Source organism: Lynx rufus, unplaced genomic scaffold (genome assembly GCF_022079265.1).
Source record: "Lynx rufus isolate CCGP_SWC_20201006 ecotype Redwood Valley unplaced genomic scaffold, mLynRuf1.p SCAF_13, whole genome shotgun sequence".
NCBI lineage: Eukaryota > Metazoa > Chordata > Mammalia > Carnivora > Felidae > Lynx > Lynx rufus.
Genome location: NW_025814827.1, coordinates 9,122,786 through 9,141,894, shown reverse-complemented (window position 1 = coordinate 9,141,894; position 19,109 = coordinate 9,122,786). Strand labels below are relative to the sequence as shown.

The 19,109-nt window shown below is 36.8% G+C and overlaps 1 protein-coding gene across 9 annotated transcripts in view; it reads left to right on the top strand.

The window, feature by feature from the left end:
- MAP2K5 (mitogen-activated protein kinase kinase 5) overlaps window positions 1-19,109 on the top strand; it is a 270,602-nt gene that overhangs the window by 85,465 nt on the left and 166,028 nt on the right. For all 9 annotated transcript variants that reach the window (XM_047074888.1, XM_047074887.1, XM_047074889.1 and 6 more), the window contains 3 exons: window positions 4,607-4,646; window positions 15,298-15,366; window positions 15,481-15,562. In XM_047074888.1, coding sequence (XP_046930844.1) covers window positions 4,607-4,646; window positions 15,298-15,366; window positions 15,481-15,562 — 191 coding nt within the window. The remainder of the gene's footprint in view (window positions 1-4,606; window positions 4,647-15,297; window positions 15,367-15,480; window positions 15,563-19,109) is intronic.

Here is a 19,109-nt window from a genome sequence, read left to right as displayed (position 1 = left end):
AGGGAAATGCAAATCAGACTCACAATGAGCTATCACTTCATGCCTGTCACAATGGCCAAAATTAACAACACCAGAAACAACACATTTTGGCAAGAATTTGGAGCGAAAGAAACCCTCTTATACTGTCAGTAGGAACACAAACTGGTGCAGCCACAGTGGGTGACAGTACAGAGGTTCCTTGAAAAATTAAAAATAGAACTACCCTACAGTCCAGCAGTTGCACTGTTAGGTATCTACCCAAAGAATGCAAAAATACTAATCCAAAGGGATACATACACCCTGGTGTTTATAGCAGTCTTATTTACAGTAGCCAAATTATGGAAACAGACCAAGTGTCATCGACTACTGAATGCATAAAGAAGATATAGTATGTCTCTGTATATATACACACACACAGACACACACACACTGTAGAATATTATTCAGCCATAAAGAATGAAATCTTGCCATTTGCAACAACATGGATGGAGCTAGAGAGTTTAATGCTAAGTGAAATAAGTCAGAGAAAGATAAATACCTTATGATTTCACTCATATGCGGGATTTAAAACAAAGAAGCAAAGGGAAGAAAGATAGAGGCAAACAAAGAAACAGACTCTTAACTATAGAGAACAAACTGAAGGTTACCAGAGGGGAAGTGGGTACGGGGATTAAGGAGTGCACCCGTGACGAGCACCAGGCGTTGTATGGAAGTGTGGAATCACTATATTGTACACCTGAAACTAATATTACACTGTATCTTAACTAACTAGAATTTAAATAAAAACTAAAACAAAAACAAAAACAAAAGAAGTGGCAGAGGTGGGATCAAAACCTGGACAGTGACTAAGAGCCTACACCCTTCGCTCTTCTCCCTCTCATGGTAGGTTGACAGTGCTTGCAGAATGCTTCTTTGTCTGGAGACATTCAGATGTGGTGGTCCTCAGCCTGACTGAAATAGGTCGCACCTTTTAAGTTTTGAATTATGAGCTTCCCTGCCCTAGAATGCCGTTAAGAAAACTTAAACATCACCACATACTTCTTTTAGGTCCTAAAATGTGTGTATTCTGCCACAGTTCCAATCTTGGCCTTGCCGTTGATTGTTAAGTTGGGACAAGTTTTTTCACCCTGGCTTTTGGGTGTAGCCAATGTAAAAGGAAAGGATTAGATTAGACAATTCTTTATATTACCTACTGTCTCAATAAATTATCTGATTCTGTACCAAAATTAAAAGTTGATGCCAACTTTTTGTCTAGTCATCTAAAACCTATTGTTCCAAATGAAAAAAGAAAGTAAGAAAATACAGATAGTAAGTGTTGCCCTCTGTTACCCATCTCCTTGTTGTTTTAAATACTCAAAAAATTTATGCCAGGCTACTAGTTTGTGCCTTCCAAAAGTGTATATGTTGTTGTGTGCTCAATTTTAAGGGCTGGGAGTATTCCCAGAAGGTCTGTGCTGGTCACAAACAAACGGGAACACTCAAGGACTCAGCACTCAAAATATAACATAAAAATGCTTCCTTCATGCACTCATTGGAACAGGTAATTACTGTAGCAACAATAAACTAATTTGAAGTGTTAGCTGTTAATTAAAACAATGCAGAGGTGTATAGTTGTCTTTTGGTGTAACCAGAGCCTCCATTCAAACTTCATTAATCACTTTATAGTTAATGTGTTGGGGAAGGTCAAGACAATTGAGATGCAGTATCTGTTGAAAGTAAACAAATTCCTTTTCTGCAGGTAGAATGCCATTTGCAAAGTTAAGGGACACGTTCAACTCATGACTGGCCTTGCCTTTGTCATCCACTTCTCCCTGATGATTAAATGTTAAACTGGTACTGTCATTGCACTGTAAACCAAACCTCCCAGCATCTTTATTGCTCGAAACTGAACCCAAACTTCCACGGATGAATTAGCGTGCGTCATAATTAAATCATCAAGCCTCCCCCTTTTAATTCACTTGGAAATAGGAGACCTTTCTTTTGGAAAAGACATCGGCCTTCTTGACAAGCTAATTAAGTTGCCAAACTGTCCAGTACGGTGTATACATTAGACTATCTTCTAGTCATCTCCTTATCACTGCTGTTGGTCTCAAACGTCCCAAATGTTGCTTGTTGTCCAAAGTAGCACCGCGGTTCTTTTTGCAACTTTTGAATCCTTGTGTATGCATTCAACTGTTCTATCTTCATATTTTAGTCCTTCGTTAGGAATTCGAATATGCAGCATTTTTTTAAGTTTATTTTTTAACATGAAATTTTAATATGAAATTGTCAAATTGGTTTCCATACAACAGCCAGTGCTCATCCCAAAAGCTGCCCTCCTCAGTACCCATCACCCACCCTCCCCTCCCTCCCACCCCCCATCAACCCTCAGTTTGTTTTCAGTTTTTCAGAGTCTCTTATGCTTTGGCTCTCTCCTTCTCTAACCTCTTTTTTTTTTTTCTTAAAGTGGAAATTGGAAGAATTTCTAGTATACAAGGGGAAAATAGTATATTGTTATCTTACATATTATATTACCTACATTCGCACAGAATAAGGTTATTAATTTCCTTCAAATCACCTTTCAGATTAGCATAATCTAACAACTTCTCTGTCAGGCAGTGACAACACCACAATGTTAGTTTTTATATACCAGTCTATCGTATGAGTTCAGATCTATCATGAGTTGAATCATGACCTGAAATGTAGCTTCACATTCTAAAAGTCTTATGTTAACATAGATAATAAATTAAATGGTAATTTGTTCTAAAACCAGTATATTATAGGGGTTCCACTTATAAAATGTATACCACTTGATGCAAAGTGTAAAATTTTTTTAAATTTCAGTTTTATAAATGCAAGAGTATTTATGTATACTAGAGAGGTTGATATTTAGAGAAAGTCTTTAGACACCTTACAGGTTAAAGAACTCTTAAGTAAGGTGAATAGTTGCCGCTTAATTTTTATAATCTTGCCTTTCTTTAAGTGAGATACACTTGGGTTTCTTTACAATTAATTGTTAAAGGCTAAGTTTACTTTCCGTAGTCCACTCAAATAGGAAAAGCAGAACAAATTTCTTGTAACACTAATATATATAGGTATATACATATGTAGATATGTGCATATCTATATGTATACATATATATGTATATAGATATGCACATATCTATATATGTATGTTTTTTCTAGTATTACCTGAATTTGTAACATCTTTTGTGTGAAAATTTACAAACACTTGATGGTTCTTAATAATGAAACCATTTTTATAAGTCAGTCACTTAAAAAACACTTGTCAGTGATTGCAAAAGGCCAGTAAATTTACTAAAATTCTAAAATTTGAATTACATACTTCAAATAAGTGAATTTTACATATATAATTGCACCTCAATAAATCTGTTAAAAAATTTGTCAGAGCAGCCACACAGATATTTCTGCTGAAACAACAGAAACTGATATTTTCATTTTGATAATAGTAGAATATAGGTTTTGTTTAAGAAATGAGCAATTTTTTCTACTGAGTCATTGCCAAGTAAACTATTGGGAGCCTGGTAAATATATTTTGCAACTTGGCAGGTAAAGTCAGGGAATTCCTAGGAAGCTAACTTCCACTGTCCCACATCTTCCCTGCCCAAACACCTTAACACAGCTGGGTGAGAAGAAGAACAATCTGATTTTGGCCAATTTGCAAAATCCTCTACAGTGCAAGATTTTAACTCTTGCAAACCGATTGTTTATTTATACTTTTATGGACTTGCAAGAACAGTGCTTGTTTATACTGTGTGGTTTGTTTAGACACTTTTATATAAGACAGATTGTCCCTGGATAATAGTCAGAATGTACCTTCCTTGCAGAACGTGTGTGAAAGGCCACATGTCACTTAAACACAAAAGGTCTTGATGAGAAGTAATGGGGTTTTGTTTCTGCAAACCCGATTCTTTTATTCCTTTTCATAAATGAGTGTGTTTCTTTTCCTTGATTTAAATTGTCATTTCACTGTATCTGATCATTGGAGCTTGTCTCTTTTCTAAAGCTTTTTTAATATTGAGAGGTGCTAAAATTAGGAAAAGATGAACCAATACTTGAGCCTGGTAAGTCTGTGATTTCTTATATGAATTTATATATTAAGCCGTAGCTAATCCCATGTGTTTTGAGATGATTTTGATGAAATGTAGGGATATAGTTTACCTGTATATATAGTTGAAGTACACAAAAGGAAAACCTCCCACTTTACAAATGGCTCCACACAGTGTTTAGCCGAAGACTTAGAAGATTCCCACGCACACAGTGATGGTCAGTTGTGAGGATCTGGAGGCAGAAGCCTTGGGTTTGAGGTGTCGTTCTGCCACTTATCGACTCTGTACCCTAGGGAAAACTGCTTAGCTTCTCTGTCCTTCAGAGATCTCAGTCTCTAAAAGGAAGATAATAATACCCACATTACCTCAGAGGGTTATTTTCAGGTAATGTATAGTGAATCGTTGTATAAACCATTAAGCTCGATAGAAACATCTATTGCTCATGTTATGAGTGTTCTTTGAAAGTATCACATATCCCATTGCTGACAGATATGTTCTAATTTATATTTACGTCCTTAACCATTCTGTAGGTTGTTTAGAATCCCAAGTGATTTTGTCATGTTTTTTTCTTCCCATAGAGCATATCATGTCCCAAGTGGGAAAATATTAGCTGTAAAGGTAAGTGCTGGATGTGTTTTATGAAATTCATGAAGTTCTTAATGCTCACTACTTTGTCCTTCTCCGGTTAGCTTTGAGTCACAGTTATTGTGAAAGAGGAGATGAAAGATTTGGATGGTAGGTTATGGAAGCTTTGGTCCTGTTGTGATAATCAGCTCCTTCTCTCAGGATACCTTCACCAGCTCAAGCACTGTTTTCCTATCTGTTGAGTTATTTGTTCCTTTAGATGTCAGAAGCCTTAGATGGTTGTCAATAATATTGTCAATAATATATTTAAAGACAGTCAACTTTAGGTTATTCAGTCCAAGAGAAGGGAGCACCCCTATAAATCATCTAAAAAACTCAACTGTTTGGCCTTGCAAGGGCATTATAATTTCTCATAATTTCATACATTTTGAATTACACTTAACCTTGGCTAATATTAAAATTCTCATGCATGATTATTTAGTTAGGTATGGCAAGGGGCTAATAGCTATTTCTGAAAAGGATTAAGAGCAATTTTAAAGAAAGGACACATTTAAAACAGAGCTGTTAGAGACTTTGAATAAATGCAAACAGCAGGTGTTTACAAATATGCTGTCTACCAGACCTGACCATAAAACTGAGCTTTAGAGCAAGGACTATATTGTTGTCACTGTATATTCCTAGATTCTATAAAATTTATAAAACATACTAGATGTTGAAGCTGAGTTGATTGAATGAATCATTTAAGAGTAGGTATGATTGAGGTTCCTGGGTGGCTCAGCTAGTTAAGCATTAGACTCTTGATCTCAGCTCAGGTCTTGATCTCAGGGTTGTGAGTTCAAGCCCCATGTTGGACTCCACCCTGGGCGTGAAGCCTAGTAAAAAAAAAAAAAAAGTAGACATTATTGCTGTGTTGAAACTTCATCTGAGTTGAATGAATGAATGATTTAAGAGTAGATATAGTTATTCTATTTAAACTTTTAGTTTAGCCCTGAGCTTCTTGGCTGCCAATGCAAAATCCAAGTAACTTATTTAATAGTCATACTCTGAAAGAAAGAAATGTGCTATTTCTTCAAAACAGGCAGAGTTTCTTTTATTAAATCTTAGCAGTATGTTATTTAGTTTCTACATATTTAGAGATTTTCTAGATATCTTTCCATTATTGGTTTCTAATTTAAGTCTGTTGTGGTCAGAGAACATACTGTCTATAATTGGAATTATTTTAAGTTTACTGAGATTTGTATTATGGCCCAGGATATGAATTATCTTGGTTAAGTGTTTCCTGTGCACTTGAAAAAAATGTATAGTCTGTTTTATAGGGTGTTGTGTAAATGTCAATTAGATCAAATTGGCTGACAATGTTCAAAATTTCTGTATGCTTTACTGCTTTTTATCTATTTGTTCTGTCAACTGTTGAAAGATGGGTGTGGAAATTCCCAGCAATAATTGTGGATTTGTCTGTTTTTTTCCTTGCAGTTCTTTCATCTTTTACTTCATGTTTTTTGCAAATCTGTTAGGCATATTTAGGAGTGTTATGTCTTGTTGATGAATTGGCCCCTTTATTATTTCATTACAAAGTGACCCTTCTTTGGCCATGATAATATTCTTTGCTCTGAAATCTACATTGTCTGATATTAACATAGATAGCTACTGCAGCTTTATTTTGACTAGTGTTAGCATGCTATAGCCTTTTATTTTTAACCTGTTATGTCATTTTATTTGAGATAAATTTCTTATAGCCAGCGTATAGTTGGGTCTTGTATTTGAGTCCATTCTCATAATTTCTGCTTTTTAATTGCACCTGCCAGACTGGCTTGTGAGGCTGGTCATCTTGATATACTTTGTTCTTTCCTACCCTAATATCATTTAAAACATTTTTTTGGAAACTTTTTTAAAAAATTACTTAAACTTACAGAAAAGTTATAAGATGCTTCCTCCAGATTCCTCAGGTGTCAACAGTTAACTACGTTTGGTTTAAAAAAAAAATATACACACACACACCTTGGTTTGAGAGCGTAATTCATTCTGGAAACATGCTCGTAATCCAAAGCACTTGTATATCAAAGTGAATTTCCCCATAAGAAATAATGTAAACTCAGATGATTTGATCCACAACCCAAAAATATTCACATAAGAATGATTACAGGTGACACCTGGGTGCCTCACAGTTGAAGCACCCAACTTTGGCTCAGGTCGTGATCTCACAGTTTGTGAGTTCAAGCCCATGTCAGGTTCTGTGCTGACAGCTCAGAGCCTGGAGCCCACTTTGAATTCTGTGTCTCCCTCTCTCTCTGCCCCACCCCCACTCACACTCTGTCTCTCTCAAAACTAAAAAAAAGTAAAAAAAATTATATAAAAAAAGAATGATTATAATACTGTAATGTAATACAAAATAATAAAGAAAATATAAAATATAAAGAAAAATAAACAAATTAACCTGCACTTACCTTTGAAAACCTTTGTGGCTAGTATGAGGGAGACAAGAGAGAGGAGGATTATTGTGTAGGACAACTTTCACTATCACTAATGGAATCACTGCTATCTATTGGCTCAATGGAATCTTTTTCTGCACGGGAGCCATTGTATATATACACTCACACGGATGTTGACTATGGTACAGTGTTAATAAACTCTTGTCATATACTGTATTTAATGTAACTGGCAATAAGGCAGCAGAGGAAGGGGTCTATATCTGCAGTCAGTCTGACCTAGAATGAAGCAAAGCATTCCTGAGCTTACTCTTGTATGGAAAAGCAAAGGATTGTCTATAAGTGATCTGAAGTGACAAAAAAATACACAAGTGCCAGTTGTGGGCACCTTCCAATGTTCTGAAAAATCACTGACTTCTGCCAAACTGTGTGGCCTGAAACCAACCATCCAAGCATGGGAGATGATCACCTGCAATCCTACAATGAAAGAGAGAGAGAGAGAGAGAGAGAGAGAGAGAGAGAAAACCTTTGGCTCAGTTGTGATCATGTGACATTCGGCATCACGTACTAGTCGTATTGCAAGCCATCGCTCATTTATCAAGTTAAAATTTATTAGAAGTGTTTGCTCGTGTTGCAGAACATTCACAGAACAAGTTACTTACAAACCAAGGTTTTATTGTGTTTAGGATTTGTTGAGATTCTTGGCTCTGTGGATTTTTAGCCTTCATCAAATTTGGGAAATTTTTAGCCATTATACCTCCTCCCCCAACTTTGGGAACTTAAATTCCATCTGTGTTAGGTTACTTGATGTTGTCCCGTACTAAAATGATCCTCTGTTATTTGTTTTAGTCTTTTTTTTCTCTCTAATGTTTCATTTTTGGATAGTTTCTGTTTCAGGTACTCAAGTTTTTATCTACACTGTCTAATCTACTATTACTCTTGTCCAGTGTATTGTTCATCTCAGGCATTGTACTTTTGATCCCTAGAAGTTTATGTGGGTCTTTTTTACATCTTCTGTGTCTTAACATGCTCAGTATTCCTTCTACCTTCTTGTATGTATGTAATGTAGTTATGGAATATGTGGAATATAATTTTATTAATGGTTTTGTCTATTAATTCCAGGGTATGTGTCATTTGGGGTCAGTTTTGACTGATTACTTTTTCTCCTCATTTTGGGTTGTATTTTCTTATTTTTAAAACCTCTTTTTTTTTTCTTTTTGAGAGAGAGAGAAGGAGGGTGCAAGTGAGAGAGAGAGAAGAGAATCCCACAAGTGACAGAGAAGTGGGGCTCATGCTCACCCGACCTGAGCTCTCCCGATGCGGGGCTCATGTTCACCCAAAGTGGGTCTCAGTCTCACTCGAAGTGGGACTCGTGCTCACCTGATGCAGGGCTTGTGCTCACCTGATATGGGGCTTGTGCTCACCCAAAGCAGGGCACAATCTCACAGGATGTGCAATTCGAACTCACCAACTGTGAGATCATCACCTGAGCCGAAGTCAGATGCTTAACAACTGAGCCACCCAGGCACCCTAAAACATCTTATCATTTTTGATTGGATGCCAGTTATGTCTCATACTAGATACTAGATATTTTTGCATTGCTATAAATACTTTTCAGCTTATTCTGAGATGCTATTTAGTGACTGTGAAAGTTTGATCCTTTCAAGACTTACTCTTAAGCTTTATTAGATGGGACCAGCCCAGTGGTTAGTTGGGAACTTACTTAACCCCACACAATTAAGGTGACAGTCTTCTGAATACTCCACTAATGCCCTGACCATTACAGGATTTTCCACACTGCTTGGTGGGAGTGCAAACTCTTTCTGCCTAGTGTGAGGTCTGGGGATTGTTTCTCTGGTCTTTCTGGCAGTTCTCTCCCTGGCCTCAGTGTTAGTTCCCTGACTTTCAGATGCTGATTGATCATTCATCCACTGAAGACTCCAGGGGGTCCCTTAGCACATCCCTGGAGCCCTCTCCCTTTGGTGTTCTGTCAGGGAACTCTAGCTGCTGTGGCTTCCTCACACCCCAGTTCCATGTCCTCAACTTAGGGAGATGGCTGAGCTTTGCCTGGATTTCCCTCCCAGCACAGGGGCCTGGACACTCTCTAGTCAGTAAGCTGGACAATCATAGGGCTCCTCTCATTTGCTTTCTGTCTCTCAAAGATCACTGTCCTGTTGTAGCTGTTGTCAATGTTTGGAAGCCTGTTAATTGTTCTGGGTTTGGTTTTGTTTTGGATCTCTTCCTTCCTCGTCACTTCTCCAGTACAGATGCTTGTTTTGTCTCTTGTCAGACACTGACCAATGTTTAAACTGTTCTCACAGAAATAGAGGCTACCATTTATTGATCATTTATACTGTGCTGAGCACTCTACATGTTTTTCTCATGTAATAATTAATTAATTAATTAATAGCTTGTCCATGGGCACCGGGGTGGCTCAGTTGGTTGAGCGTCCAGCTCATGATCTCATGGTTCATGGGTTCAAGCCCCATGTCGGGATTCTCTCTCTGCCCCTCCCCCATTCATGAGCACATGTTCGTTCTCTCTCTCTCCCTCTGTCTGTCTCAAAATAATAAACTTTAAAAATAAGTAGCTTGCCTAAGGTCCCGTAACTAATAAGTAATAGAACCAGGATTTGAAGTCAGGCAAGTCTTCCCCAGGTTCACGCTTCCTTCCAACCTGTGTACTGTATTGCTGTTCGCTACCCTCAGATTTGGCTTCCTAAAGCATAGTTGTGGTCTCATGTCTTCCCTCTCAGAAGGCTTGAAAGGCTCTATATAACTCCCAAATAAACTAAGAACTCTATGGGGTGAAACTCAAGATCTTGCACAATATGTCATCAGCCTACTTTTATAGCATATCTTATGTGTCTGAATGCTGTGCTTCTTTTAAGTTGAACTCCTTGCTTTATCTGAACCCAGGTACTTTCACACTTCAGCACTTTGATTCACGTATTTTTCTCTAATTAGAATGCCTTCACCCATGTCTCTACCTATCAAAATTCTTAACACCCTTCAAGGGTCAGCTCCAAAGCCTGGTCCTCTATTGAACTTACTTAGATAAATCCTGTCACGTATGGTCTATCTCTCACTCACTCACTTTGTCCTTTGAAACTCTCTAGAATTCTCTGTATGTGTCTCTTGTGGATGTTATCACATGCTGCCTTGTATTTGGCTGTTAATATACATGTGCCTTCCCTCTCTTACATTGAAAGAAATCTCTTTGTAAGTAAAGAAGAGACTTATTTATCTTCTTGTCTTACTCATTGAATCATGCTGAACTTTGCATTTGGGCCTAGATAGAGCACTCCATGTAATGATGAGGTATTCAACACATAATTTGTTAAATGACTGAATAGATAAATTTGGTTCTTTCATTCGTTCTTTAGTTCACTCATTCACCTTTTGAAGTAGCATCTTGAAAGCAGGTTCAGCTCACATACAAAATATCCCATAGTGTTCTTTGTATGGACCATTGCTCTCACCCAGAGTAGTTCTTAGCTTATTTTTTTTTATATATATATATTAAAGGGTGAAATGAAAGGTTAAGAGTTAGAAGTGCATTTGATCTTTTCCTGACCCTCTCCTGACTTTTGTGTGACTTCAAGCATGTCACTTAAACCTCTCTGTGACCTCAGCTGCAAGATGGGGCTGCCTTGTGTCACAGAGGGATTGCGAAGAGCAGCAAATCACAGTCCTTGTCTAAACAGAATCACCTGCAGGGTTCTGATGCCTGCATAGAATGATGTGGGAAATTTAATATCCCAAGCCAAGTGGTCAGTTGGACCAGCACTTTGAATGTCTGTGGGTACAGTCAGAGGAAAGTCCTTGAAAATCTGTTACTTTTCTCTTCCTACTCAAAATATTTGTATTTTTTATACTTTTAAATCTTCTTATGTTTTAGACCAACAAAAGAATATCATAGTGTTTCCCCTTTCAGACTTTAAAGGTGGGAAATCATTACTTCAGATATTTTATTTTATCTTATTATTATTATTTGTGTGTGTGTGTGTGTGTGTGTGTGTGTGTGTGTGTGTGGTGCAAAAAGGTGGTTTTATTGAAGCACGGGGACAAGTACCCGTGGGCAGGAAGAGCTGCCATTAATTCAGATATTTTAAAAAGCAAGTTGAACTTTGGGAGGAATTAGAAATACCTTGGATTTTTATTTTACACCACTGAATTCAGACAATTTCTACCTTAAAGAGACCATTTTGAAAAATGCTAATTGTATTTTAAAGATAACTGTTTGATAATGACTATAACTCATGAAATGTGTTTCTAACTAGCTTTATTTTAGGGGGAGGGGTGTAGATACACAAGACAGTCGCAAACAAGTAGAGCAGAAAACAAATAAAAACACTGTTAGCCATCTTGCATACGGAACCTTTTTATATCATTAATGTTTCTGTACAATCCTTCAAAGAGTACAGCTTAATGTATTTCCTAATATTTTTTATATTCCGATTGGGAAAAAGTCATCTAACAGGAAATTTCTTAGCTTGTATATAGCATGTGCTGATTATCATTCTTTGACTGCTTTGGGTTTCTGCTGCTTTTAAACTAGCATTTAAATGGACCATTTGATTAATCATTTGTATACTGACTGTAATCCTCCCAAATTTCCTTTCTGAGTTGTACATACTGTAAAAGACAATTATGTCGCCACAGATTAAATAAGCGAATTAAAACAGAATAGAGGCTTAATTTGACCTGTGATTTTGCTCTCCTTCCCTTTAGTGGAGCGTGTGCCACTCCAGCAAATAAATGAAGTCATCCATGACAGCTTGTGATGAATTGCCGTATTTATACTGTATATTTTAATAGCCTCACACTAATTTAAATTGAGCACAGAGTAAATTATAATTCAGTCACTTGACTGCTTAGATTTAACTTGACAACTCATCCTTATTTGTCCTGGAGGTGTAGTGGAGAGCAGCGGAAATGTGCGCAGGTATTTCAGTCTCTCATTAACCCTTTCTCCATGAAGTGCTTCATGTGCACATCCTCCCCAGTTGGAGAAATTTAGCTCTTCCTAAGGAGAAAAAAATAAAAATAATGAAGACTCGGGGAGTCCACACTTCCCTTGCACTTCAAAAAGAAAATTAGTATTTGCCATGCTTTTTTCCATGGCTTTCAAATAAGGAATTGGACTTATTTTTAGCAGTTTAAAAGCTCACTCACAGGAATGCCCAGGGGAAGGAGAATTAACCTTCTACCTAGAGTGCCAAGTCTCCCAGAAAATAGAAGAGCATTGCAGTAGAGTTATTTTGAGGTGAATTTTGCTTTCCCTCTTAAGTTCCAGAAATTACTTTATTCACTTTTGCACCGTTACGGAATCGCCACTCTTCCAGACCATAACAAATACCGTGAATGATCAAGACCCATTAGAATGCAATGGATTGGCCCTACAAATACAGTGTTACTTGCTACATTTTAGGTCAGTGTGGCACTTTTATTTATTTTGCTGTTTGTGTCTTTGGTTTTAAATTCATTTGTAGAAACCAAGCAATCCACTTCTTTCCTGTCTAGAAACAGCTTCTTATTTAGAGGATTATGGTCATAAGGAGCACTTTAATTAAATCCCACATCACTTAATGGGCACTGCTGTGAGTAAGACCTGTGGTGGGTGCTGGGGGTGGGGAGTGGGGGCGGACCAGAGAAAGATGCCCATGATTCAGTCCTTGCCCTTGCAGGGCTTACAACCACTCTTCTCTCTAGGCTTATGGTTTTAGGGGGTGAGGCATGAGTGCCAAGGCAAAATGTGATAAGGAGAAACATCAAGGGCCAGAGCTAGAAATAAATTCTGATAGAGGGCTTTGGGGATGGCTTCATAGAGGTGGTGGCAGCATTCAGGCTCATCTAAAAGATAGAAAAGGTTTTACAATGGGGCGCCTGGGTGGCTCAGTTGGTTAAGCGTCCAACTCTCGAGTTTGGCTCAGATCATGATCTCATGGTTCATGTGATGGAGTCCCACATAGGGCTCTGCACTGATTGTGGAGCCTGCTTAAGATTCTCTCTCTCCTTCTCCCTCTGCCCATCTTTGCTCACGTGCATATGCACTCTCTCGAAAGAAAGAAAGAAAGAAAGAAAGAAAGAAAGAAAGAAAGTTACTAACTGTGGAGTAGAGCGAGGAATCACAACTCAAGTGGAGACATCATTAAGATTGGAAGTGAGGAAGGCACAGGACATGTGTGTGGACCCCAGTACAAAGCACCTAGTTTCTACATTTGTGGTGTGGTGGTGGGCATAGCTGCCTTCCAAATCATCTGGTTTCACATGAGGATTGGGTTTGTGGTGGGGAGTAGTGGGAAAAGGAGTTAGAATCACCAGATTGTGGAAGAATTCTTTGAATGTCATGCTAGAGTTATGCTAACGTTATGCTAGGACAAGGGAACCTAATTAAGGTTCTTGATCAAGGGAATGATATGTTTATAGCCAGTAGTTTGGGGTTAACGGTAAGGTGTTGGCTGGTTGTGGTGAATCATTTCTGGGTTGGGGGCCTGGAGATGTGGTATATCTTAGTGGTCATACTGAATACTGAATAAATGGCATTTTTGAAACCTTAGATAAGTGGTTCTCAACCTTACTGTGGAGTAGAAATCGGCTGGAGAGTTTTTAAAAAATATTAAGATGTGGGCCCAACCCAAGATTGATTCCGTTATTCTAGGGTAAGTTCTGTGCATGAGGACTTGTTTAGAGTGCCGTCATGTATTTATATAAATACCTTTATATAAAAGTAATGATAACCTGAGGCCAGGGTTGAGAACCACTGCTCTAAGGTAAATAATACGTTCATTCCTTTTAGCAGTTTTTGAGGGTGAAAGATGCCCTGTACTTGACATGGTGGTGTGAAAAGTTCTGATATTTTATGGCATGGAATTGAAACAACACTCGATGAATTAGTTTTGTCACTAAGTTTTATATAGGAACAAAAATGTAAGTGAATATTGTTGGCAAATGACTATTGATCGAGAGAAACGTTTAAATGTTTCTTGGCAGTTTTGTATTACACTTACAATCAGGTTTAGTGAGAGCTTTTATAAATAACCCTAAAGCAAACTCTTGATAGAAACTGGCCATGCCTTTTTTTCCTCTTCCCTTTCCCCTTCCTCAAATGGATGTCAGTACTATAAAATGTGTGTTTTAGAATTATCTTTTTCTTTCCCTGCTCTGTCAGCAGTTTGCAATTCATAATTTATGGTTTTTTTCCCCAGTATGAGTGTATATATTCTGCAGTTGTAACACAAAATGTAGTTCAGTATTGGATGGTATATAACTGCACTATCATGGTAATTGTGAATGTTAAGTTTTTGTCTAGAAATGTCTAGAGTCAGAAACTCTGCCACAAATCTTAAAAATTGCCTTTCACCTATTTGATTCTCAGCACTGTCTTTTTTAAGTAAAAACAATTTCCCTTGAATTGGCTTCACTGAACTGTTGAGTAAAATTTGAACAGTTGATGGTCTCCTTTCTTAAGAAATAGGTGTTTGAAATAAACTAGAATTTATTCTAGGTAAGTTTGTAAATTGTTTTTCATTCCTGTGTCATGAATCTGACTCAGTGGTTGATGTGTTAAGGAAAACCATAAACCACCACAGGACGTTCTAAAAAGTACACAGTCCTCAGAGTCGGGGAGGGACCTTGACATTGCCAGGCTTTGTGGCTTCTCAGAACCTTGGTTTCCTCCTTTAAAAGAAGAGAATTAGATGAAATCATTTCTGTGGTTCCTTCAAGCTCCAGCATTTTTTTTCAGTATTAGCAAAGAAACGTGACTGAAGAATATAAAAGATGATGTATTTTAAAAACTCCTTATTTCTCTCTAAAAAGCCTACTTTAAATGTCATTTTTACTCATCATCCTCTCTGCTCATCGCCTTGTGTCTGAATTACAAGACAATTTTTTAAAATGGTTTCAGGGTCATTCCTTTCTTCCTCTTCTGGAAATAACCAATGTGGCCAAAATAGGGTGTATAAATTAAGGGTGTTATAACTTAGCTGACTTTTAAAGCCATTAATACTGACCTTTGAGACCTGGCTTTCTCCTTGGTCCCATCAATCACTTCTATACCACCTCCCCCAATACAAAAGGTTAGGCAGATGTGGATACAGTTTATATTCCTGAGGGTTATAGTGGTGGAGAGGAGAAAGGGGCAATGAATAGGGGAAACACCATATTTTTTCTTTTTATATTTTATAGTGAGTATAGCTATATTTAATTTAAAGATGAATATATGTGTGAATGTTGATTCCTTTCTGTATTTAGGTCATACTGTTAGATATTACACTGGAACTTCAGAAGCAAATTATGTCTGAATTGGAAATTCTTTATAAGGTAATTTTTCCTTGGTCATTTTTTTCTTACAAAGCAGCTTATGGTATTGACTTGCAGGGTTTTGGTTGTTTTGTTTTTTTTTTTTTAACTATTTTTGTCTTATTTTTATTACAGTGTGATTCATCATATATCATAGGGTTTTATGGTGCATTTTTCGTAGAAAACAGGATTTCAATATGTACAGAATTCATGGATGGTGAGTTTTCCCTATTATAATACTTTTAAAATGACTTGGGAGGCAGAGTGCTTTAAAACCTGGTTCTGATATAGATGTCAAGTAGAATTAAAAATAATTACAATATACCAGTAATGACCTCCTTTATACTCTAAAACATCTAGTTTTAGAGGTTCCTGGTGTTAAATATTTACAGCTGAGCTATAGTTTCAAGAATGTAATTTCATTTACTTTTATTGAAAATTTAAATAGAACAGATTAAATGCTGGCCTAATCGGTGGTTTGATATTTGATTCTTCCATACAATCTGTCTTTACTTGCAAAACAGATGTTCTGTCTTTTAATGTTTCAATAGCCAAAACAGATTTTCTTTTAAAGAAATCTATTAACCCAATGTCCTGTGTCTTTTACAAAGAAATCGGTTCTTAATTGCAAGATAAGAAATTGTTTTTCAACACAGCTGTTTAGCCAAGATGTGTTTAGTTTTCTTTGGACTCTAGCCCTTTCCTTTCATCTATATTTTTCATTCATTTCTATTTTGGTAACTCTTTCTTGGTCTGAATATTATGGCAAAATGTAGATTTCTTGGTACCCTGTTCCTGAAATAATGTCATCATTGTTATTTACCCATTTTAAATCAAAGCAGTCTTTAGATTTTATATATTCAGTTTTTCAGTTTCTAGCCCATTAAAACACAACATTTTTTTAAAGTTTATTTATTTATTTTGAGAGAGTGAGTGTGCGTGCACATGTGAACAGGGGAGGAGGAGAGAGAGAATCCCAGGCTGGCTCTGCACTGTCAGCATGGAGCCCACCGTGGGGCTCGAAGTCACAACTCTGAGATTGTGACCTAAGCCGAAATCAAGAGTCAGATACTTAACTGACTGAGCTACTAAGGTGTCCTTCAGCATTTTTTCTTATACTTACTTTATTTGGTGGATTCTTAGTGTGTAACTAAAGTAATTAGTTGCCTTGCAAGACATTTTCAGAAGTTATCTTTGGTAGGTTGATACTATAATAAGGTAGATAATGTGTTCTAAATTCTGTTTCATATTAAAATATGCATTTATTGAGATAGCATATTTAATCACCATGAAGTTCACCATTTTGATGTATACAATTCATTGGTTTTGAGTATTTTCACAAGGTTGTGCAAGCTCATCATCACTAATTCCAAAACATTTTTATTACCCCAGAAACAAACTCCTTAGCCATTAGCAGCCACTCGCTATTCCTCTAGTCCGTGGCAACTGCTAATCTACTTTCTGTCTCCAGATTTTGTACTCTTCACGTATATGGAATCATGCAGGATGTGGCCTTTGTGTTTGGCTTTTTATTTTATGAAAAAAATTTTTTAAATTTTGTTTATTATTTTTGAGAGAGAGAGCATAAGCAGGGAATGGGCAGAGAGAGAGGGAGACAGAGAATCTGAAACAGGCTCTGCACTGTCAGCATAGAGCCTGACACGGGGCTCAAACCCATAAATTGTGAGATCATGACCTGAGCTGAAGTCAGACACTCAACCAACTGAGCCACCCAGGCAACCTGTGGCTTCTTCTACTTAGCGTAACGTTATCAAGGTTTCCATGTTGTAGCATGTATCGGTACTTTATTCCTTTTTATGGCTGAATAATAAACTACTCATTTAGCAGTTGGTGAGCATTTGGGATGTTTCCACTTTTGTGCTGTTATGAATAATGCTGCTCTGTATGTTTGTATGCAGGTTTTTTGTGTGGATAGAAGTTTTCAGTTCTCTTGAGTATGTATCTAGGAGTTCAATTGCTCGGTTGTATGATAACTGTATTTGTAATTTTTTTGAGGAACTGTCAAACCATTCCATTCTATTTCACACCCGTTTGCATTCACAGCTGCAATGGATGTGGGTTTCAATTTCTCCACATCTTTGCCAACACTTGTTACTGTGTGTCTTTTTTAGTATAGCCTGTGAGAAATGATATCTTTTTAGTTTTGATTTAGATTTCCTAATGACTAATGACATTGACAATACTTCCATGTACTTGTTGGCCATTTGTATATCTTCCTTTAGAAATGTGTATTCAAATCTTTTGTCTATTTTTACATGGGTTATTTGTGTTTTTATTGTTGAGTTGTAAGAATTTTGTATGTATTCTGGATAGTAGTATCTTACCAGATGTATGATTTGCAAATATTTTCTTCCACTCTGAGTTGTCTTTTCATTTTCTTGATAGTGTCCTGTGAAGCATAAAAGTTTTAAAATTTTATGAAGTTCAGTTCATATTTTTTTTCTTTGGTGGCTTGTACTTTAGATGTCATATGTAAGAAAGTATTGTATAATCCAAAGTCATGAAAGTTTATACCTGTTTTCTTCTAAGAGTTCTATAATTTTCATTCTTAAAGTTTTTTTAATCTATTTTGAGTTAATTTTTGTATGTGGTATAGAGTCCAAATCCATTCTTTTTCATGTGAATATCCAGTTGTCCTAGCACCATTTGTTAAAAAGATTATTCTTTCCCATTGAATTTTCTTGGCACTTGTCAAAAATTTATTGACCATGAAATGTATTTCTAGACTCTCAGTTCTATTCCATTGATCTATTTGCCCATCCTTGTGGCAGTACTAGACTGTCCTTGCTTACTTTTTTTTAAAAAAATATTTATTTATTTTTGAGAGATAGAGAGCACAAGCAGAGGAGGAGCATAGAGAGAGAGAGGAGACACAGAATCCAAAGCAGGCTCTGGGCTCTGAGCTGTCAGCACAGGGCCTGATGTAGAGCAGAGCTCGAACTCAACGAACCATGAGATCATGACATGAGCTAAAGTTGGACACTTAACCGACTAAGCCACCCAGGCACCCTGTACTTTTACTTTATTATTCTGTGTTACTTTAGCTTTGTAGTAAGTTTTGAAATTAAGAAGTGTGAGTACTCCAACTTTATTCTTTTTCAAGATTGTTTTAGCCATTCTGGGTCCCTTGCATTTTCATATGAGTTTTACAGTCAGCCTCCCAAATTTGCACACACACAAAAAGTCCAACTAAGATATTGATACAGATTGCAGTGAATCTGTACATCAGTCTGGGGAGTACTGCCACTTTAACAATATGAAGTCTTATACTTCATGAACACAGATTATCTTTCCATTTATTTAGATCCTCTTTAATTTTTTTCAGTGATACTTTGTAGTTTTTGGTATTCAAGTTTTGCAGTTCTTTTGTTAAATTTATTCATAAATATTTTTTGATGCTATTATAAATTGAACTTTTATTTCAATTGTGGATTATTCATTGCTAGTGTATATAAATATAAATGATTTTTGTATATTGATCTCTATCCTGCTACCTTGTAGGATAAATTTATTAAATTTGTTTCTCAATCCTAATAGGTTTTTGTAGCTTCCTTAAGATTGTCTGTATAAAACATGTCATCTGCAAATAGACGTAGTTTTACTTCTTTCTTACCAACCTGGGTGCTTTTAATTTCTTTTCCTTGCTTAATTACCCTGGCTAGAACCTGCAGTAGAATGTCAAATAGAAGTGGTGTGAACAGGCATCTTCTTTTTCTCCTGATCTTAGATGGAAAGCTTTTAGT